Genomic DNA, 24,166 nt, shown 5'->3' with positions numbered 1-24,166 from the left:
ATATCCTTTTTCTTACCACTTTCTTTCCTGAAGCATATTTGTTTTTGTTATTCATCTAGCTTTGATGCTATAATCATTGTTTAACCACTGAGTAATTTGGACTGTCAGTATCTCATTGCTGTCTACTGACAAGTACTTATTAGAGTTGACTAATGGACCTCATAGCCAAGCAGCCACAGCACAGAGCCCTAGAGGGCCAGAAGATCCACTATCCACACCAGCCCTCTTCAAGGCACAGAAGCCTTCACAGGTCCAAAGGACAGCAGCTTCAGAGCCTATCTTTTCTTTAAGTGATACCCAAGTCTGATGTAGAATTACCAGAGTTCTAAAGTTATCAGGTGCAAAGGGGTATCCACAATTGCCAACCTGCCGACCTCTAAATCCTCTCAGGCTATTCTAAAAAATGAAAGGTTCTTCTTTTCCCTTTGCTGGTCATATGCTTCTCCTGTTTAACTTTCAGGATATTTTGATATTAAAAAGTTATTTTTACTCAAAGGTAACACTGGTTATGATCCTTGTGGGTGAAAGGAGAGAAAGAACAGAATAAACAGAGGTGGAAGGAATAGGATAGAGGGAAATACAGTTAGCAATAGTAACTGTAAAAAAAAATTTTGAAGCAAGTTTCTCAGATAAAGGCCTCATTTCTCAAACATATAGAGAACTGAGTCAAATTTATAAAAATAAGAACCATTCTCCAGTTGATAAATGATCAAAAGATATAATCCATTTTCAGATGAAGTAATCAAAGCTATCTATAGCCACATGAAAAAAATTCTAACTCACTATTGATTGGAGAAATGAAAATTAAAACAATTCTGAGGTACTACCACATACCTATTAGATTGTCTAATAGGACAGAAAAGGTAAACGACAAATGTTGGAGGGGATTTGGAAAAAATGAGACATTAATGCACTGTTGGTGGAGTGGTGAACTGATTCAATCATTCCGTAGAGCAATTTGGTTTTGTTTGGTTTTTGTTTGGTTTTGTTTTTTGGCTAGGCAATGGAGTTAAGTGACTTGCCCAGGGTCACACAGCTAGTAAGTGTTATGTGTCTGAGGTCGGATTTGAACTCAGGTCCTCCTGAATCCAGGGCCGGTGCTCTAGCCAGTGTGCCACCTAGCTGCCCCTGTAGAGCAATTTGGAACCATGCCCAAAGGACTATAAAACCAGGCACACCCTTTGACCTAGCAATACCACTTCTAGGTCTATATGCCAAAAGAGATAAAAAAGCAAAAAGGAAAAGGACCTGTATGTACAAAAATGTTTATAGCAGCTCTTTTCTGGGGGTAAAGAATTAGAAATCAAGGGGATGCCCGTCAATTGGGGAATGGCTGAACAAGTTGTGGTATCTGATTAAGATGGAATACTATTGTACTATAAGAAATGATTATCAGAATGCTCTCAGAAAAACCTGGAAATACTTGCATGGGCTGATGCAAAGTTAAATGTACCGTGTACAGAGTAACAGCAACATTGTAAGATGACTACAAATGGCTTAGCTATTTTCAGCAATACGACAATCCAGGACAACTTTGAAGGACTTATGATGAAAAATGCTATCCATCCCCAGAGAAAGAACTGATAGTGTCTGAATATAGATTGAAACATATTTTTTAACTTGAAAAAGAATATCATTACCCCTAAAAAAAAGAATATTCACAATAATGTTTTGCATTTATATAACACTCCAGAATTATGGCATAAGGAGAAGAGTATTGGGTTTAGAATGACAAGACCTATATTTAAATCTCAATTCTTCCATTGACAAACATAACCTTGGGCAAGTCATTTCCCCTCTGAGACTTGGTTTCCTTGTACTTAAAATGAAGGGGTTGGACTCAAAGTCTTCCCAGGTTCCTCCCAGATCTATATTCCTATGATTTTAAAATAAGCACTTCCACAGGTGCTCATGACAACCCTATAAGGTGTGCACTGTGAGTTTATGTAAATATCATTATTTCTATTTTACAAAAGAGAAATCTGAGCTTCAGAGAAGTCAGCCCAGGGTCACACAATTAGAGACAGGACTAGATTCCCATATTCCTGAATCCATATCCAGTTATGCTACCACTACACAATTTTGGCAATTTATGACAGCAAAGGCCAATGATTATCTACCCAAGACTAATTAAAGATTATGTTTCCACTACGCAGTGTACCCAGTTCTGACAACACATGTAGATGTTTGGGGAATTTTGCCTCTTTCCCTGGGTCATCCAACCCCCTCTATAGATTAGAAAACTGAGGCCCAAGGAGGTTAAAAAGTCCCACAATGAGTTATTAGAAAAGAGATGACTAGAATTTGGCTCTCCTGACTCAAAAGCCAATGCTCTTTCCTCTGCACCAAATATATTGCCTCTTAGATAAAAGGAGCAACCTTTTGTTATTCAAATCTAGTGTTTGAGAAAAATCTAAACTCTGACACTTCTGAAATATTTTAGGGATTAGGGGACAAGTGACAGGGCACCTGGCAACCTTGGCATTACATTGTCCTCATGTTCACCTACTCTTTATTATCTTATAAGCAGAGATCAACTTATTACAGCAGAGGAAACATGTTGGAGAATGGTGGGAATAAAGATAATAACTGTTACTAGTTATTAGGGAATAAAGATAATGGAGGCCTTGAATGCCAGGCTGATAAGTTTAGATTTTTTATGGTAACAATCAAAGGGAGCTAAAAAACCATGCTGTATGGTGATCCTTTGAAGGAACTAGGGATATTTGACTTGGAATGGACTTGGGGACTCGACTATTGTCTTTAAATATCTTCAGGGCTGTGACATGGAAGAGAAATTAGACTTAATTCTACTTGCCTCCAGAGGGAAGAGCTAGGAACAAGGTGGGGAGGTAGAAGACAGTTATAGGGAGGTGGAGTCCAGTTCAATATAAGAAACAACTACCTAACAATGAGAATCATCCATAGGTGGAATGATCTGTCTTAGGAGGTAGTGAGTTCCCTATTATTGAAGGACTTTAAGCAGAAGCTGGTAACATCTCCTACAGGACGTTGTAGACAGGGTTTATGCTTTGGTTGGGGATTAGACCAGATGACCTCTAAATTCTCTTATTCCGTAAAATAATCAGTCTTAAGGAAAATTATTCTTATGGCAGCCCACAAGATAGATTGGAAAGGAGAGAGATTGGAGTTGGAAAGAAAGATCAGTTAGGAGACTGCTTTAGAAATCGAGGTACCAAGCCCTGGACCAGCTAGTGCTGGTGGCAGTGAGACTAGAGAGGCAGGAACAAATCTTCTAGATGACTTCTGCACTCCTTCCCAACCCTACAATCCTATGAAACATTTGAGGATGAGGAAGAAAAACCAATCTGGCCAAACATTTGGCACAACAGGAATGTCCTGGTTACTAAGCCAACTGGAAGAATGAACATCAGTGCAGAGTAATAGTCAGAGCACAGTCTTCATAAGACATTTAATTGCGGTCACTGAGAAGACAGGGACTATGGGATTTAACCCTACAGTCCTCTATCTTCCTTCATTCTTACAAACATGCATGGGCACCATGAAAAGGATTAGAAGTGAGTTAGTACTCTACCTGGACCAGCAGTAGTAGGTTTGTATCTGGCAAAGGAGACTTTAACTTCAGAGCTTGGAGTAGCTCTAAGACAACACTACGAGACAAGTAGAATTTATCCCGTTCCTAAACAAAAAGAAAATAAGGGAGAACAAGGTTTCTAAAAATTCACTTAGCATAGACCAATGTAATGTCATTGAGTGCTTCAGCAAGATGCATAGGTCAGAAATGAAAAACGTGACTACAGGATGTATTAAGAATTCCTTATTGAGTTGAATGGAAAAATGAAATTGAAAAAGAAAATACCCCAAAAAAAGTTAATTTCAATTTGCCTTTTAAGCACTAAGAACATGTAATTTAATTAACCAGGGAAAAGCAGAAGATCTACCTCCTAAATATTGTTAAGTATGGGAAGCCTTCCCCATTTATAGAGGGAGAGTTTCTACAGATGCTTGAGAAGAAATGAAAAATCCAATTATTCCTGCCTTCATAGAATGAGCCTAGTATAACTCTCTCATTTTAGAAATGAGGATACTAAGGAGGTGGAGAGATGACAGCCACAGGCCCTCTGACTCCAATTCTGTGCTTCTCCACTACACCAATGCCTTGTTTAGACAGCTGGTCATGCTTCTTTCCAAATCTTTTCCTTCAATTCTTTGGCTTCAATTCAACAGTAGCTACAGTAGCTCCTCCTATACGTAAGGCTCTATGACTATATTCAAGATACAAAACCAGAAATATTATAGTCCCTGACCAATTCTCTGTGGAGGATCCGGGGGGGGAGGGGAATAGGAGATACATTATGTTCATAGATAAATAAATACAAAGTATGTACAAAGCAATTTCAAAATGGAGGAGGAACTAATAACTAGAGGGACTGAGGAAGAATAGCAGGAAAGGTTGTGCTTTGAAAGAAATCTTAGATTCTACAAGTTGGAGATCAAAAGGGAATGCCTTATAAACATGGGGATGAAGGAGAGGGTGGATACTGCCAATGCAAAGGCACAGAGGTAGGAGACAGAATGTTATATATGAAAAAGCAGCTATTAGGCTAATTTGCCTGGAATGGAGAGCACATGAAGAGGGGTAGTATGGAAAGGTAGGTGGGAGAAATTTAAATTCTTTAAATAATGAGACTTTGTATTTTACACTAGAGACAATAATAAGACAACAAAAGTTTTTGAATAAGGCAGTGATATGGCCATATCTGTATTTTGGAATATTGGTTTGGCAGCTAGCTATGAGAACTGGATAGAAAAAAGGAGATTGAAAGATGTATTAGAAGGTTACTGCAATAGCCCAAGCAAGAGATGAGGAGGGCCTGAGCTAGGGTGCTTGTGGTTTGAGCAGAGAGAAGGAGGAAAGGAGGGAGGAGGAGGAGGAGGAAAGAAGGAAGGAAGGAAGGAAGGAAGGAAGGAAGGAAGGAAGGAAGGAAGGAAGGAAGGAAGGGAGGGAGGGAGGGAGGGAGGAAATTTCAAAGAAGGATTAAAAAGAAGACCAAGCCTGATGTGTAAGTTTATATTACTACAGGCGGTATAAGAAATAAATTACAGAAATAAATCATGAGGCAGAGAGAATATCTTGATGCAATGGAAAGAGAACTGGACTTGTTATTGCCTTTGTGGACTTGGGCAAGTCACTTCCCCTGTCTGGACCTCAGTTCCTTAATCTATAAAATGGGATTTTATATAAAATCATTTCTATGATCCCTTCTAATTCTAAATCCCATGGTCCTGTGATATCAATACACCCACAAAGAAAAGGCTATAATATGGAGAGAAGGAAAAAAGGGCAAGGTAGGGACAGAGAAGAAATATAGGTGGATTAAACAACAGAAACCCTTGGCAAGAAGTTAGCATTTGTTGAGGTAAACAGAGACATCCTTATGAAGAAGCATTTTGCATGGAGTATAGATGAGGGCAAAAACAGAGACCCTACTGAGAAAAAAAAACGGGAAACTTTAGAGCTAGGAATGGAAAACTTCATATGTTCAAACTTCATATTTTTACAAGCACAAAATATCTTCTTTCTATCCTGCCTTCTGTTTTTTCCATTAGAACAGTGTTAAACCACCCCAACAACGCTTCTGCATCTATTTGCCATGCAAGTAGTAGTTTTCCATTTTCTCAAGAGGAAGCAAACAACTCTCTGAGCTCAAGGTAATGCAATTGAGAGACCATTAAGGCAAGATGACAAAAGATGAGATTATAATCTCAGAGTCCAAAAGCCAGAGTTGGGAAGATGAAATCAATGACGAGAATTAAGGAGCTATATCCACAGGCTTTTTACAAATGACAAGCCAACATTTTTCTGCTTTAGGATGAAAGAATGATGTGTGGAGTAGATGTAAAAATTATTCATGGGATCATAAGGACTTGATAGGACCTGAAGAGAGCATCTAGTCTATACTTATAGTATTACGGAAAGTAGAATCATAAGACCTAACTTTGAATGTCTGCTCTGATACTTGTGAGCTGTATGACCTTGGGCACGTCACTTAAGTCTCTACAAAATGGAAAAGGTAGAATCATAGAATCTCAGAGTTGAAATTGGAATGACAGATTTCAGATGCTTGAATATTGCTATCACATCCCTTCCCCCATTCCCGACATTCTTCTTTTCTTCATATGTCATGGTTAAAATCTTCTCATCTTCCTGGTCACTCTCCTCTAGAATACATTATAGTTTTTCAATATCCCTCCTACAATTTGGAGCCTAAAAACAAACATAATATTCCACAGAAGGTCTGACCAGAGCAGAATACAATAGGCATACAATTATGTCATTCTGGATACTATGATTGTGTTTGTGCCGCCTCAAAGAACATCCACTTTTTCGTTGCCATGTCAGAGCTGGTTCCTCTTGAGCCTGTAGGTCCTTCTCACACAAACTGCTTTCTATTGATTCTCTTTTACTGTAATTGAGCCATTGAGTTTTTAATCTAAATATAGGACTTTCTATTATATTTTTTTCTTTTTTGGATTCAGTTCATAGGATCATAGACATAGAACTAGGAGGAATTTAGAGATCACCAGATTCTAGATACGAAGTGGCATGGGATAATGGAAAAAGCACAGGACTTAATATAAGAAGAGACTTAGTATAAGAAGAAGCTCAAATCCTGCCCTCTAACACCAGCTACCTGTGTGACCATGGCAACAATTTTTAACTTCTCTGAGTCTCAATTTTTTCATCCTCCATATGACCTTCCTCATTAGTTTGTTAATACAATGATGTCTATAGTGTACTTTGTAAATCACAAAGTTCTATGAAAAACATCAGCAGTTGTCATTTGGACCAACATTTTAGTTTGTCAAAATCTTTTTGGATCACAATTCTGTTATTCAACCTACATATTAGCTATGTTTCCCAACTTTGGACCATTTACAAATGTGATAAACATGTATTCATGTTTAAATTATTAAGTTAATCATTCCAGTTAAGTTACTAATAAAATAAACAATTCTCATTAAATTAATAAAATAAAAATGTAATACAATTAAGTTACTTATAAAAAAATTACTTAGTACAGGGCCAAGGACAGAGCACTGTGGAACTATATTAGAGACTTTCCTCCAGGACGACATTGTTCCTTTAAATCCCCACCCCTCCCACCCCAACCTCACACTTGGACTATTGCAATAGCCTACTGGTTGGTCTCCCTGACAAAAGTCTCTCCCACTCCAGTCCATCCTCCACTCAGCCGTCAGTGATCTTCTTTGAGTGCAAATCTGACCATGTCATCCTTCCCTCCCCACTCAATAAACTCTACTGGCTCCCTATCACCCCCAGGATCTAACATAAATGCCCTATTTGACAATCAAATCCCCTTATAATGTACTTGCCCACCATTCCAGTTTACTTATATTTAATATCTTATACTGCCTACCCCACACACCCACACATACACTACAGTCCAGTGACACTGGACTCTTTGCTCTTCCTTGAACAAGACGCTGTTCCCAATTCTGGGCATTTTCACTGGCTGTCTTCCATATCTGGAATGCTATCAGTCTTCATCACCTCCTAGTTTCTCTGATTTCCTTCAAATCTCAGCTAAAATCCCACCTTTCCTAGTCCTCCTTACTCTTAGTTCCTTTCCTGCAGACTATCCTCCCCTTTATTCTCTATGAATCTTGTTTGTACATAGTTATGCATGGTGTCTCTCTCACTAGACTATGAACTCCTTGACAGCAGGGACTGTCTTTCACCTTCCTTTGTATCTCCAGTGCTTAGCACAGTGCCTGGAGCATAGTAGGCATTTAACAACTGTTTACTGACTGAATGATTGACACTCTTTTGGTCTAGTTGTTCAACCATTTCTGAATTCACCTAATTCTACTAGCATCAGAAGATATATAAGAGACTGTCAAATATGTTGGTGAAACCTTCTCTCACAGGGCCACTGGGAGAGCAAAACAAGATAAGAGACGTAAAAGAATTTTGCAATTTGGAGTCGGATAGTATTATTATTGTTAGCATCATGATGATAATGATAATAGTGACAATGATGGTGATGATGATGAGGTAGCTGTAGTAGTACAGCGGGTTCCAATCTCATCTGTAAAGTGGAGATAAAAATACCTACAGTACCTGCCTCACAGGGTTATGATGAGGCTTAAATGAGATCATGTAGGAAAAGCCTTAGCAAACTATAAAAGTGTATATAAATGACTATTCTGTCTAATTCAGTTCTGTTACTTATGAGACATATAATCTTGGATAAGACCTGATACCTTCCTAAGCCTTAGTTTTCTCTTCTGTAAAGTAAGAACAATAATACCTGAACCACCTAACTCACGGAGTCATTGTGAGGATCAAACAAGCAATATAAATCATCATATGAGTATGTTGTCATCATCATCACCTTGCATTCTATTTTGCATTCTTTTCCAAACTGTTCATAATACTTTCTCATTTCCTACTCCTTCATCTACCAGTAGATATAAAGAGGATAGGGACTGTGTCATATTTTTGTCTTTGTATCACTAACACCTACACACTGCCTGGCATATAGTAGGATTTTAATAAACTCTCGTTAGTTAATCAATACAACCCTTTTTTTAGGTTTGTGTTTGTTTTGCAAAAGGCCTTTCCTGATTCCCCCATTATTAGTGCTTTCCTTATCCCCTCTAGATTACTTTGTTTTTACTATTTTGTGCTTATTCATCTATATACAAGTTGTAATCTTAAGGTCCTTGAGGCCAGGAATTGTTTCTTTTTTTTTTCTTTTTTATTGCCAGTGCCTTGCACATAGTAAGTGTTTGGTATTTTTTTAAACTGGTTTGAGTGTATTCAAGACACAGACTAAGTATAATGTGTGTAAAAGCTTCATTTTAATGGTATATATTGGGCCAAAGGCCAAAAGACTTAATAATTTCTTTACATTTAAGGGAGGAAAAGTTTTTCAACATAGTCTGGCACACCCACTATATTCTTCCTTACCTTAGTAAAAGCTCTGTAACACAAGCCACACAATTCCACCAGGTAGGCCAATGTGAAGACAGCATTTTGAATGACAAAGCTGAGTAGTTTTGAAAATGGTTCCAGCAGACTCTGCAATGGGATATGGGTTGAAGAAAATCAATTGCTGATTCCTTCAGCATAAATAAATAGAATTAAAACCTTATAACGCCATAACAAATAATTTTTTGCTTAGAAGGTAGACAAGGAGGCTACCTTTGTAGCCAAAAATTTGTTCAGGAAAGCGCCTGTATGTATATAAGGCATACTAGAAACAAAGCATCAGACATCAGAAATGCAGCTTCACCCAGTGGCTCAAAGTACAATCTATCATTGTTATTGCTTGGAAGAAATCCAACTCTTTCCTATGACATCATTTCTAAACCCACCCTCAGTAGTGACAGGCAGCATGGCTCAGTGGGAAAAACTCTGGATCAGAGAACTGAATTGACTAGAATGAAGGAATGAAAAGAAACATCTGCCATCTTGTGTTGAACTGTTTCTTCTAAAGCATCTTAGCATATAAATACCAAACGTTAGCAGCTTATTGTAAATATATATATATGCACATATAAAAATATGTGCATATATATAAATACATATGTATATATACACATATATGTCCAACCTATGTGCCTAATATTATGTGCAAGGCATTGTGCTAGGCACTGAGGACATAAAACCAAAAACAAAACAATTCTTGTCCTTAAGGAGCTTACACTCTTGGGGATGCAAGGGAATGGAGCACCTAAGATGTAACCAGATACATAACTACAAAGTATCTTCCAATACATACAAAATAATACAAAGTCATTTCAAGAGGGAGAGTACTAACATTTATTAAACACTTACTCTTTAATCAAGTACTATGGTTGGTGACAGTGAAACAAGGATGAAAAATGACAGCTCTTTTCTTATGCCAAATCTGAGGGCATAAGGCATATATACATATAAGTATAAGGTAGAATGCAATAAATGCAAACGAAGGGTCTACACAAAGCCCAATAAGAAGGAAACATGAGAAAGGAGAGATCATTTTCAGCTATGGGGCTTAGGGAAAGTGCATGCCTGAGGCAGACCATGAAGGAAGACAAAGATTTCAAAGGACAGAAATATAGAATTAATGTAGGACAGAAGATAACCTCTTCAGAATTCGTGAAGGCAGGACAGGGCAATAACTTAATACAACAAACATTTATTTATTGTCTCCCACGTGCAAGACACTGTACTAGGACCTAAACCAAAACAAAATAGCCCCTCCCTTCAAGGAGTTTATATTCTACAGGTATATAGATAAGTAAATAAAAGGTAATATGAGGAATGAAAAAAAACATTAACAACTATGGACATCTAGGAATGCTTACAGAGGGAAAAACTACAGAAAAGAAGAAAAAAGGGAACTGGAAAGAACAAAACCTTAAAGTATACCTTTATTTAGGGGACACAGAGGGAATTTATCTGATGAGGGAGAAAGAATAATGGTTAGAGAGGTAAAAGGAGAGCTAACATAGTAAAAAGTTACAGAAGACAAATAGGGAAGAATTTCAAGAAGTTTAGGGTTATTCTGGAAAGCAATATGAAACTATACTCCAAAAGCTACTAAACTGTACACACACTTTGACGAATTGATACCACTATCAGGTATTTATCCCAAAGAGATCAAAGAAAGAAGAGAGGAGCAGAGTTGGTCTGGGTGAATACAAGGGTTGGGTAATGATTGAATCAGATGAGCAATTTCAAATGCTGCAAAGGGGTTGAATTGTAAATAAGGTTAAGGGCTAAGGAATCATTGGATTTAGTGATAAATCACTGATAACCTTTCAGAATTGTTCCTTTTGATAAGTTGAAGCACAAACCTTGGTTTGGGAACTAGATGTGACAAAGGTATCTGTTAGGAAAAGTAAAAAGATCAAGGAAAAGTAAGTAGTCCACTTTGGATGGAGTAGAGTACATGAAAGAGAAGAGTGAAATAAGACTGAAAAAACAGGCTGAAGCCAGATTTTAAAGAGTGTAGCATAGTAAATAAAGAGCTGGCCTTGGAACAGGAACGCCTACCTCTGACACATAATAATAGCTAGCACTCATAAAGTGCCTACTATGTGTCAGGCACTATGCTAAGCACTTCACAAATATTATCTCCTTTCATCCTCACAAGCACCCTGGTTTGTTGTTGTTGAGTTACTTCAGTTGTGTCTGACTCTTTGTAACCCCATTGGGGATTTTCTTGGCAAAGATACTAGAATGATTTGTCATTTCCTTCTCTAGCTTATTTTACAGATGAGGAAACTGAGGCAAACAGAGGTTAAGTGACTTACCCAGGGTCACACAACTAATAAGTATCTGAAGCCAAATTGGAACTCAGATCTTTCTAACGTCAGGCCTAGCACTCTATCCATGATGCCATGTAGTTGCCTAATATACTATATAACAAACTAATATACATATGGATATTTGACCCTTAGCATGTCTCTTTCCCTCTTAATGCTCTAGGCAACTTCCTAAGATGATAAGTTACAGAGATGATGCTAACTTGAATTGGGAGAGGGGGTTTCCTCATCTAGGAGTTCCCTGCACCAAGGAAATCACAGGTCCAGCCCTGATCCCTAACCCTAAATACCAGACTACAGAGCTTGTATATTATTCTATTTGGCAATGGGGAAATCACTGAAGGTCTCTGAACAGGGGAGTGACATGGTCAGACCTGTGTACTAGCAACATTGCTTTGATAAATATGTGAAGTAAGGATTGGAGAAGGGAGAAAATGAAAGCAGGAAAACTTATTTAGAAGGCTGTTGTACAGTTCAGGCCAGGGATGATAAAGTCCTGAACTAGGGCAGTGAGTTAAAGCATGAGTTAAAGGTGGGAGACAATGCACTGTAGACAACAAGATTTGGCAACTAACTGGATATGAAAAATGAGGAAGAGAAAAGAATCACATATGACTCTGAGGCTTTGACCTTATGTGACTAGGAAGGTGTTGATACTATGATGCAAATTTCAAAAAAAACCAAAACTGTTAAATGGTCAAAGATTTCCAGGGAAGGGAGTATTTTTTAAAAGGGGGCAATAGTCCAAATAAGTTTGGGAACCTCTGATCTAAATCCTATTCATTCATTAGGGCTGAGTTCCATTAAGCTTTCTCTGACCATTTCAGCATCTATAGAATTCATGATACCTACATACCCACTCAGTTGGCAGTTACCAACTCCTGATAAGCATAAGATGGAGGCTATGTGGTATAAAGGAAATAATGTGAGACCTGGAGGCAGAAAACTTAGGCTCTAGTCCTGGTTCTTCCACTTACTAGCTACTTAGAGAAGTCACACAACTTCTTTGAGCCTCAGTTTCTCCTTCTGTAAAATGAGGATAATATATTATCTATCTCAAAAATTTGTTGTAAGGGTCAAATACACTAATTATGCAAAGAAAACTGTACTTTAAAAATTGTACTTTACACTAATATTCATAAATATTAGCTCTTCCTTGTTTCTTAATATCTGGAGTTTAAGTGTCGTCTCCCCAGACAGATAGGAAACTTCTTGTAGAAAGGGAATAAATACTTCTTTGTATCCCTATATCATGTCACATGGTAGTTTGGGCATGGTAAGTACTGAATAAATATTTATTGATCAAAGGATATACATTCAATATTATCACTTCCTCTGAGCAAGTTACAGAGTATCTTTTTATAAGACTGCTCAAAAACTTTAGATTCCAGAGCTGCTTTACTCTACATTTGTGTTGATCTTGAAGTACATCTGAAGGCATCCCAGCTTATAAACCCATCCTTACAGCAAGCATACAAAATCTTCAGAATCAATGAATTTCAGAGAAAATGGGACCTCAGAGATCATATAGTCTAAGTGGACTTAAACAAGGATCCCCAAGGTAGCTTGTTCTAATCTTGGATAACTCTAATTATTGGGAAAGGTTTTTTTTCTTTTCTTAAGCCAGAATTAGCCTCTCTTCAATTTCCATGAACTGTTCTGCCACCTTGGGCAACCACAGCAAGTTCCCTCTTCCACGTCACAAATCTTCAAATACTTAAAGATTGTTATTATGTTCCTATAAGCAAAGTAGCATGGTGGCATGCAAAGGTATAAAACTCAAGTCCCTGCGTGCTTCCCTATATATGAACCAGATTAAAATGTAACTGGGAAACATTTAACAAGATGAATGAAAATACAATATAACACAGTTAATGTTAATTTGTGGTATTCTAAGTCAACGTGTGGCCCACAAGGATCCATCTCTATTTGAGTTTGACACCAGGGGTATAGTGGAAAGAGCACTGGATTTAGAGTCAAAGGACCTTAGTTCAAGATTCTACATCTTGCATGACCTTGGGAAAGTCACATCTCTCTCAATTTCCTTATTTGCAAAATGAGGAGGTTGGACTGGGGGGCCTCTAAGAACAGGTCTAAGTCTGTGAAACTCTTGAAACAAGTGACATGCTGCCTATCTCTCCCCGCTCTATGTCCCTCAAATCCAAAATAGCTACAGGAGACTGAAACAACACTGCAGATAGATCTAAGAAGTAACTGAAAACAACAAGCCATTTCACATGCCTGTACTGTGACACAGCATACACCACCATGACACTATACTCTTGGCTGGGAAGAAACAAGAGGGCATAAAAGAGACATTTAATAAACAATTACTACTGATCTACAATGGTCCCATATCTGGGGTTTTTTAACATAGAAATAATTTTTAGGTAAAGTTACCTCACACATCTAAGAAGAAAGAACACTGGACTTTCGGTCAGAAAAACAGACATTGAGTACTGTATACCAGCCACGTGATCTTGGCTTAACTACTTCAAGAGTCTCCTTATCTGTGAAATTGGAATAATAATGCTAACACTGTCTACCCCACAGGCTGGTTCTGAGGACCAGGCGAGACAATGGAAGCAAAAGTATTTTGTAAACTGTAAAGCATGATATAAATGTGAACAATCATTATTTTATGACTATTATTATTAATTAAGTAGAACATACCCTTGTAGCACTGGTGGTAGGTATCTTCAGGAGGCAGATCATTATTCTCAAACTGGAATCTAAAGAACACTGATCAAAAATGAAAGAAGGGCAAAATCAATACCTTTTTTGGTCTGTTTTGTTTTAGTACTTCCGATAAGCATTCATTTTATTTTTTTGAATTTAAAGTGTTATTGATATCATTTGCTTTTTATATCACAGTCATTTCCCAGTAATACTTCCTCCACAAAATCCTCCTTTGAAATAATGAAAAAATTGAGCTAAAGGAACTGATACTATCATAATGTATACAAAATTTCATACCCCTATTCTCCCACCTCTTTACCAGGCAAAGGGAAATATGTTTTATCATTTATTCTTTAGGACTAAAATTGGTCCTTTTAAGCATTAATTTTAGCTTAAAAGGAATATGACCTATAGCTCTTCCATTATTGGCTAGTGATCATCCATTTAAATTAAATTAAATTCTCTGATTTAAAAAAAAATTCTTATTATCACAGCTCTTGACCAGTTTGTGACTTTTAAGAAATTATAGTTTATACAATGGATTGGTCCTTTAGCTTTGATATACTTCAAATCCAGAAATAAATTTACATGCTACATGCATATTTTATAGTCTCATAGATACAAAATGTGCCATTTTGAAGAAAAATGCTAATCTGATCAGAGGAAGCTTTCTCCCATGTTTAGAGAACCACTGTGGTCTTAGGCTTATATAAACAGAATAAACAATACTCAGATTCAAAGAATAGTTCAGTTGCAGTTGCTCACTTTCATAGTCATCAAAGCTAAGCTAAATGGAAGACAGAATGATTTTTATAAGGAGGAATCATGCCTCACGAATTAATCTACTAGAGTCTTTGGGGAGACAAACAAACATGTAGACATGGGCTAGCCAACATAGGCATTCCAAAAGGTTTGAAATCTTAAAAAAAAAATCACTGAGTTAGCAAGGGATTTGGATAAATAGGGAGGTATTTTGTGAAGAATGGAGAACTATCCTATTTGGCATTTGTAAACACAGTTTTTTACCTCTCTCTGTAAATAACTCTTTATTGTCTTCTAGCTACCAGTGCTAGCCTGGTAGATAAGGCATGAGAAGATTTTTATGAAGCATTTCTTTGTGTGGAAACAAGGGATAACATATTGGTAGCAACAACAGTGAGCTGGACAGTCTCAGTACAATCTTTCCTACCTTGTTCTGTTTCTACTAAAGTTCACAAAACTGACACAGGTCAGAAGTATCTTCTGCTGGGTTTAATTGTTTTGGTGCTTCTCTTCCAATCCAGAGTTAACTTGACATTTACTTTGCTGTATATCCTTTTCTTTTCCAAGAGTCCTAAATTGTCCCTTGAATTTGGGTGGGACTCATTAATGAACCTTTTCACACCATTTGTAAGACCCCTGCATCTACACACTTCTTTGTCTCCTTGAAGACTAGTAGATTTGTGAGGCAGATGGATTTCAGAATCCATGCTGTCTTGGTGGTGAAATAAAAGGCAGCTAAACTGCTCATTTGGGTTAGGTGGGCATTGTCTAGTCTATTTAGCTCTATCTGAACCAAAGTCTTTAATTGTTTTAAATGTCTCTAAATGGTTCCCCGGAATATTTTCCATACATCTACCTCTCTAGAAGATGGATTAGTAGCCCTGTTAGTATTAACTGCATGGTTACTATGTGGCACAAATGAAAGAGCACCATATCTGGAGTCAGAGAAGGGGCCTTATTATCGTAGGTCGGGTTCTTTATACCCAGTAGGATCTTGAACAGTTACTTCCCCTATCAAGTCCTCAGCATCCTCATGTGCCAAAAAAAAAAAAAAAGGACTAGATGATCTCTGAGGTCCCTTCTGGTTCTAAGTCCTATGGCACTATGAAATGTAAAAAATGTCTGTTGCACACAAAGGAGAGCCAATAACTGATACGAATTTAAACAGATCTTCAACATTTTTATTTTAGAAACAAAAATGTTGCTAACTTTACATTACAGAAGCTAAAAGAACATATTCAGAAAAACAAATGTGTATCTACAATTATACATATTTACTTCAATATTACGTCCACCAATGAAGATTGCAACACCTCTATAAAGTAGTATTTGAGATTTGCCTTGGCCAACCTAGTAATGAACCTCTCCAGACTCAAACTAATGCATAGATAAGATATGTCATCCATCACCAGCTTGATAGAGTTTATTAGAGCTTGTACTTTACTGACATAGCTTTGGGGAGCCTAAAGTTACTTCTATGCAGATGATGAGGCACTGAAATTCCCTCATCTTTAAAAAGAGGATACTAAGAGTACCTATCTCAAAAGGTTATTGTAAGGATCAAATTAGATATTATACACAAAACATTTTGCAAACCTCAAAGTGCTTTATTTAGTTTAAGTTATTATCATTATGGTATGATTGGCAAATAATCAATGTAGTACAGGCAAATAATCTGAATGAAAAAGGAAAAACTCAGCTAAGTTACTGACTTCCCCCTTGTATTCAAAGATGAGGCTACCAAACTCCACGCCTATTTTCTGGTCAACCCCACAAGGGCTGCCTGGCCTGCACCTGCCTCCCTGATAAACCCTCAGTGCTTCAGGAACCTTCTCTGACCACTTCCTCCTCCATAAGGAGTTATCTTGCCTCAGCTTGGGCACTTTCCTCATTTCCACCCTCCTTCCCTTCACTTTTCAGCCACAAAGCTTCCTGATGCCCTCTGACAAGTCCACTCAAGGCCCAATCTCAAGTAATAATGATAACCTACCTGAACTCATTTCTCAGTGATTAACACACTTCCATGCCATCATACCTTCCCCATCTAAACTATTTTGAATGTCACTGTTCATACCTCATTCTCCATCCCCCACTGCCTGTTTCCATAATTCACACCCCCCTCAACCCAACCTCCTCCCTCCCTCAATGTCCCACTGTAAAGTTACCCAACCCTTCCACTGTGCTGTCTGAAATGACTACTCCATAGGTAACAGCTTTCCTTGTAAACCTTTTCCTATCTTACTCTTGCATTCACTGAGACCTCGCTTCCTCCTGTTCCTGATGACACATCTTCCATGTCTACCTTTTCTAGCACTGGTTGTACATTTATCATACCCCTGACTTGTTGATCATGGTGGGGGAGTATTCCTTACTATATTCCTTGCTCTCCATTGCCACTTCCAAATTCTCCCTCCACCAACATCATTCAGATGGTCATCCAATCCATATTTATCACCTAATCAAGATCCTGGTGGCTATTGTCTACCAACTTCTAGAACCCTCCTAAAATCACTCCTTAGGACACTTCTAGACACACTTCCTTTTTCAACAAGTTTAGTATCTAATTTAGAGTCTTTCCTACCCAACTCCTGCCCTCATAATAGAGAACTTAAACATACATAATGATTCTTTCTCAACCACTCTAACCTCCCAATTCCTAAACTAACTCATTTCCTATGACTTACTGCTCCACCCAACCACAGCAATACAGAAAGATGTTCATACTCTTGATCTTGCCATCACTCACAAGCATTCCACATCCATATTCATGAAATCTGAAAATCCTTTATCTGATTACAATCTGTTGTCACTACACCTCTCCTTCTGTCTTGCAATTCCAAAACCTGTTCTTTATTCTCCATCTACCACTCAGTTTTTGCTAGGCCATCATACTTGCAAAGGCTATCCTCTCTTCCCTTTCCCATCTTTACCCCTTGGTGAATCAGTTCAACTCTATAGTGTCCTCTTCTCTCAAGAACCTCAAGATCCTACTGGGGATCTTGCCTTGCCAAACTCTAACCTTAGATTACTCCCATCATTACTGCCTTCATTCCTATTAATGTACTGCTGAATGAAGCTAGAGAAAATCACAACATTATGTTGACTGGGCCCACCACAAATTTATGTTACATAATCTCAACTGGACCACCATTACAACAAGGCATTCCTTTTACACTTTTCTAAATATTTACATTCCTCCTCAAACCTTACACAACTCCCTCTCCCCCAACCTTCTCAGCTGAGAACCTGACTTCATATTTCATTTAAAAAAAAATTGAGGTTATTCACTGAGAGCTCCCTCTTCTTTCCTCTTCCTCATTGTATGTCACTCAGATGCCTTTAGTCATCATCTACTCCTTTACCCTTGTCTTACAAAAATGCACCTTGCCAAGGATAGGCACCCCTCTATATTCACATCTGCTCCCATTGCTTGCTGCATTCTACAGTAGATTGCACCCTCTAACATCCCCACTCTCTCACCTATCTTCAATCTCTCACTGCCTACTGGCTCCTTTCTACTGCCTACAAATACACCCATGTCTCCCTCATCCTCAAAAAACCCTTTCTTGAACCATCCATCCCCACAAGCTATCTTCCAATATCTCTCCTTCCTTTCCTAGTTAAACTCTTTGAAAAAACTATCTACAATAGGTGCCCCTATTTCCTTTTTTCTCACTCCTTAACCTTCTGCAATCTGGCTTCCTACCTCATCATTCCATTGAAACTTCTCTCTCCCAAGTTAAAAATGATTTCTTAAGTGCCATAGTTAATGGCCTTTTCTCAGTCCTCCTTCTTGAGCTCTCTTTGCAGTCTCTGACACAATCACCTTCTTCTTGATACTCTCTTCTCTAGGATTTTGTGACACATCTGTCTCCTGGTTTTCCTCCTACCTGACAGATTGTTCCTTTGCATTAGATCCTCATTCAAGTCACCCCTGCTAACCATAGGTATCCCCCAAAGTTCTGTCCTGGGTCTTTACATCTCCTTTGTATTATTTTTGGTGATGTTATAAGCTTCCATGGTTCAATTATGATCTCTATGCAGATGATTCTCAGATCTATTTGTCTAGCCCTAACATCTTTCCTGACCTCTAGTCCCACATCTCCAAATGCCTTTTGGACATCTCCAACTGGTTGTCCCATAGACATTTTAAATTCAACATGTCTAAAACTGAATTAGTTTATCTTTTCCTTCAAATTTTGCCCTCTTCTTATTCACACTATTACTGTTGAGGGCACTACCATCTTCCCAACCATTTAGGCTTATAACCTAAGCGTCATCTTTGGCTTCTCACTCTCTCTTGCCCCTCATATTCAAGCAGTTGTCAAGTCATGTCATTTCATAACATCTCCTGTATATGCTTAGACTTGATCTCTAAGGTCCCTTCCAATTCTAACATTTTATTATTTTATTTCTGCATTTCATAAAGGGTAAAGAGAACCTTTATGAAAATTTTATTTGGGAGTCTCAAATTTTTATTCATGCCATAGATATACATAGACATTCATGCCAAAGACACAGAGCTAGAAGAGAGCCTTAGAGGTAATCTAATTGATACTTCTCATTTTACAGATGAGGAAAATTAGGCTCAGAGAGGTTAAGTGATTTATACAGAGCCACACAGCTAGTACTGTGAGAAGCAATATTTAAACCCAGATTTTCCTGACTTCAAGTTCATCATACTATCTACTATACTATGCTGACTCTCCTCTTAACCATTGCAGCTATGAGAGAAAGAAGGCAGAGAGGATAGTGAAAAAAGAATACCATTGGTTCTAATATTGTGAACAAGTAATCAAACAACTTTATGGTTATTATCCTAGCAACCCCATACTCACAAGGCCACAATTCAATGCTGGAAAGAAACTAGTCATCTAGTACAACCCCCTTATTTTCAGATGAAGAAAATGAGGTCTAGTGTGGTTAAGTGACTTGTTCAAGGTCACACAAGCACTAAGTGAAAGAAATGGGATTTAGACTCAAGTCTTCTGACTCCAAATTCAACATACTTTCAAATGCAACATGCAGTTTCTTTACAGAACAATCATTATTCTTTCTAACAATACCCATTGCAGTCCATCTTTCAATAAGCACAACCTATAGCAGTCCTTTCCTTGTTTATCAATTCTAAAGAAAACTTTTGTACATCATTTTTACCTCATGAGAAGAATCATTTTCTCTGTTCTGTGCCCAGCAGGCATTCCTATTTGGAGCCTTCCAAGACAATAACATTATACTACTCAGGTCTCTGTTTCTTGAGTTTGGGGTCTCACAAGACTTGACCAATTTACCCAAGTAGAATGAATGAATGCCTCGGAGAGTCTTAAGGAAATTGCAACTAGTAGCAAAGTGTTAAAAAGAAACCTGATCACTTCATACCTTCAGAGGTAAAACACAAGGCAGTTTGGTAAAGAAAGTCTGAAACTGGTTACTGATGGTAGTCCAGAGGTTGCTCGGAGAATCCATTGGCAAAGCTTCCATGAAGGTGGCAATGTTTTCTAAGCAGCGTAACATGGCACCCCCTGCTGGCAAATTCTTTTTGTTATTCAAACCCTAGAAAATACAAAAAAATATAGGATCTGAGCTACTAAAAGATCGCAAATGCATATATTATATCATAAGCTTTAAAAGTATCTTTTTAAACCAGCAACAATTACTAACTTCAGTATTTCAAGAACCCATGATTTCATCATTATGAGTTCTACCACCAACACAAACTGTAATCTCTTTGAACATTGGTAGACTACTTTCGTGAGTTCCTGTGACAGAAACAATTCATCACCTGGTAGCCAGCATTCTGGTGATAAAGCCTCACTGCACTGAGTAAGGCTATATCCTAGATAATTGATATATGATGTTTATCACTAGGCCTATTCTTAAAGGATTCCCTCTTGGTAAGGACAAAGTTTGTGTTCCATTGGCACGCCCTTTGAGAATTCAGGGTCACTTCTTTATCTTGATGCATCAGAGAACTTTAGTCAAATACAAATTCACTCAAACTCAAGGAAAGAAAATGAGAGAAGAGTAAATAGAAACAAGAAAGAAAAGATCCAAGGTGTATCCATCCATTCAGCAGACATTCATTAAGCACTTACTCTGTACGAGGCCCTATGCCAGGCATTTGAGGAATAAAACATAGTCCTTGCCCCCAAAGAATAATGAGGGAGTTCAGAGGCAGGATGAAAATAAACCTGCTGGTTAGACAGACCTTTGCTGATGATCAACAAGTCTAAGTTCTCTGTGTTTTAGATCAGCTACAGAATTAGGGTGCCTCCCTTTGTCTACCTCCTGAGGCTTTCCCTACTATTTCTATATTAGTTTGCAGGCATTTGTCTAGCACTGGAGAAGTTGTAAAAGCCCAGAATCTCAAGACAGTTTCTGCCAAGTCTTAGGGAGGCTGTGGAAAGAGCAGCAAGATCTTAAACATGTACATACTCATTCCAATTTCTATGTTCAAGTGCTCAGAAAACATTTTAAGGCCTTGTGTAACTTCCAGGGATTAGCATAAGTTTTATACCTCTGTGGAGATTATTTTGGAAAAAATTCCAGGAACTTCCAGGTTATGTGAGCAAGATGGGGGACTAGACATTTTCTCTGCACACCACAACCTCTCAAACCTTTCCAAAACAGAAATTGTGTGCCAAAGATGAAGCAACTTCAGCACTCTCCATTGTTTAGGACACACAAAATCCAAAATAAGGTTTAAAAAAAAACCCTGACCTGACACTCTCTGACCCTGAGCTCACTCAGCACCCTTTCCTCATCTTCCACACTACCGGCAGTGAGGCTGTAACAGAGACCCAAAGAGCCAACAGAGTCTGTACAACAAAACTCACCCCACATCCTAGACTACCCACTTCCCTTATCCAGTGCTGTAGAGACTGTGGGTCCAGGTTGCAGAAATTTGCTCATGTTTCAACAGCCAGCTTAGTCACAGTCCTTCAGGAGCAAAAGCCAGCTAAGAGCTGTAATCTAGAAGCACAAGTGCAGCAAAGTACTACCAGCACCAGGCCAGAGAACTACGGAGCAGAAGGAATGGGACAGGTCACCAGGACAGGGCACTGTGCATGTTGGGGGCTGTGTAGTATTCAACCTAGCCTGAAGAAAAAAGCAGAGCGTCCAGCTGGGGTCAGTTCTGACTACCCAAAAGTCAGCTGAAGCAGAGAAAAAATTCCAAATAGAAAAGGGATGACTTGTGGATGGAAATGCTCTATAGATGCTCCTTTTAGCAGATGACTTTGTGCCGATTACACTGGGTCTCAGAACACTAGAGGGCCTCCTCAGTGTGATATTCAATCATTCAAACAAGACTGGCCTACCCATTTATGCAAACAAACCAAATGGATGAAGACTATCTATCGTATTGATGATGGCTTGTACTCAATGGACAGCCATTGAGATAGTTGCTGATGAGATCGTGGATCTACTCAAATATTATACCTTAATTAATATGCAGAGTAGCCTATAAATAGTTGGTTTAGTTATTTAGAGCTTAATGCTAACAAGTCATGAATCTGAACTCCTTTGCTCCAATTGCTTGTGTTCTTTTCCATAGCCTCTAACTGTTTAAACCTGGGACTCAACAAAAGGTGGCAACGACCCAAACGAGCTCACTGAGGGCATTCTCAGTGTAAACCTAAATCAACTTTCCCATATCCCTGCATTTGGGCTCCCTCTTTGTCAGAAGATTCCCTAAGGCTTGAACTCTGGGCAACTAAAAACCCACTTGCCACAGTCCCTTCAATATCATCACCCCTATAGGAAATGGACTTGTACCAAGCAGATACATTTTTTTAAAAAGAAGAAAGATAGTTTTAAAAAAGAAATCAACTAGCCTGGCCTCTACATTATTCTTTATCTTCCTTGACTCTAGCCGTGGCTCCTTCTGCTATTGGCAAGGGTTACCGGATTTCTTTAATTACTGAAGGAGGCAGATCCTGCTTCAGGCAGTGAATAGCATTAACTTTAGCCAGTCATCTCATAAATATGCACCCTGGTCCCAAGGGATGCTGGCAAGAGAGTGGATGACTGTGAAAAAAGTGGAAGAATATAGATATATACTATGAATGTGCATAAATAGCTTCATCTTGGAATACTAAGGACACCATTTGGACCATCCTCACCAGAGTCTCATACCATACCAGGCAGAGGGAACCTCTGGGTCATCTAAGTCCATGAGGCATGAATCCACTCTACAACATTCCTGAAGATTGGTCACCAGTCTCAGTTCAAGCATAACCAATGACATTTCATAAGATGGTATAATCCATTCTTATGGAGCTCTGATTATTAGGAAATCATTCCTAATATAGGACTGAAATTACCCACTTTACTCATCATTTTCTCTAAGTCTGCCCTCTGGAGCTACAATGAATAAATCTAATCCCTGTTCCTCAGGACAACCCTTCAGATGCTAGAAGGTGGCCAATAAATATCCCCTCCTAAGTCAATTAAATAGGAATACAAGGAAAACTCAATAATTGTTAACACTGCTCTCCGTTTTGGATTTTATTATGTTTACAACCTACCTTTCCAGGTCAATGAATAGAGTGCTGAACTTGAACTCAAGAAGACTTGAGTGCAAATCTTGTCTCAGATGCTTCATAGCTTAATATCTATGTAACCCTGCGCATATCATTTAACTTCTAAGTCTCAATTCCTCTTTGTGTAAAATGCAGGTAAGAATACTCCGGGTATGTCTTTTTATTGCTTCCATCAGAAAGACCCCTTTAGATTAGTGCCAAAATAGAATTAATTATTCATTAGGAATCTGAGGTGATATTAAAACTGGAACACTGGGAAGCTTCATTCCTCTATTAAGGAGGTAGACAACCTAAGAGCAAAGAGTTCAAGACAAACTGCAAGGGTGGGTAAAGGACAGAAATAAAGATTGCCAGCTCCTGCGGCCTCCATCTACTGGTGCCTGGCTACCCACAGTGCTTACCTAAGCTCAGACACCATTTCTTTCATGAAACTTTCTCTGATCCCTCTAGCTAGGAGAGAATCTTCCTCCCTCAATTGCACACACCTCTCTGATTTCTCTTTCCACTTTTCTGACTTATATTACATTACTTAGTACAAATATCTAATATGACTACAAGATTACAAACTCCTTGAGGGCAGGAACAAAACCATTTTTTTTATTCCCACTGTCCAGAACAGGGTCTTGAATAGAGCAGGTATTTACCAATTTCTAAGACATTCTGAAAGTAGGCTGTACTTTTTACAGCTAGTCCCTAATCCCACTACCAAATACGGGCCAGAGGCTCCAAGAAGCCCCAAGGTGACAAAGAAAACACTACCAGTTGAAAGGAGTTGGGGGATCTCCAGCTGCTTTACTTTTATCATGTACCGGTATTTTCAAATCGCTCCGTCTGGTCCACACTTTCAGCCAAGATTT

The 24,166-nt window shown here is 38.4% G+C and overlaps 1 protein-coding gene across 1 annotated transcript in view; it reads right to left on the bottom strand.

Moving 5' to 3' along the window:
* The window catches only part of UNC79 (unc-79 subunit of NALCN channel complex), a 316,047-nt gene that overhangs the window by 40,180 nt on the left and 251,701 nt on the right, over positions 1-24,166 (bottom strand). The window contains 4 exon segments of the mRNA XM_078151418.1: positions 3,557-3,661; positions 8,981-9,091; positions 13,999-14,067; positions 20,146-20,319. Coding sequence (XP_078007544.1) covers positions 3,557-3,661; positions 8,981-9,091; positions 13,999-14,067; positions 20,146-20,319 — 459 coding nt within the window.

This window comes from Phascolarctos cinereus, unplaced genomic scaffold (assembly GCF_003287225.1).
Source record: "Phascolarctos cinereus isolate Bilbo 61053 unplaced genomic scaffold, phaCin_HiC Scaffold_3;HRSCAF=262, whole genome shotgun sequence".
Taxonomy (NCBI): Eukaryota; Metazoa; Chordata; class Mammalia; order Diprotodontia; family Phascolarctidae; genus Phascolarctos; species Phascolarctos cinereus.
The sequence above is the reverse complement of the archived record's forward strand: the minus strand, read 5'-3'. Positions and strand labels throughout refer to the sequence as shown.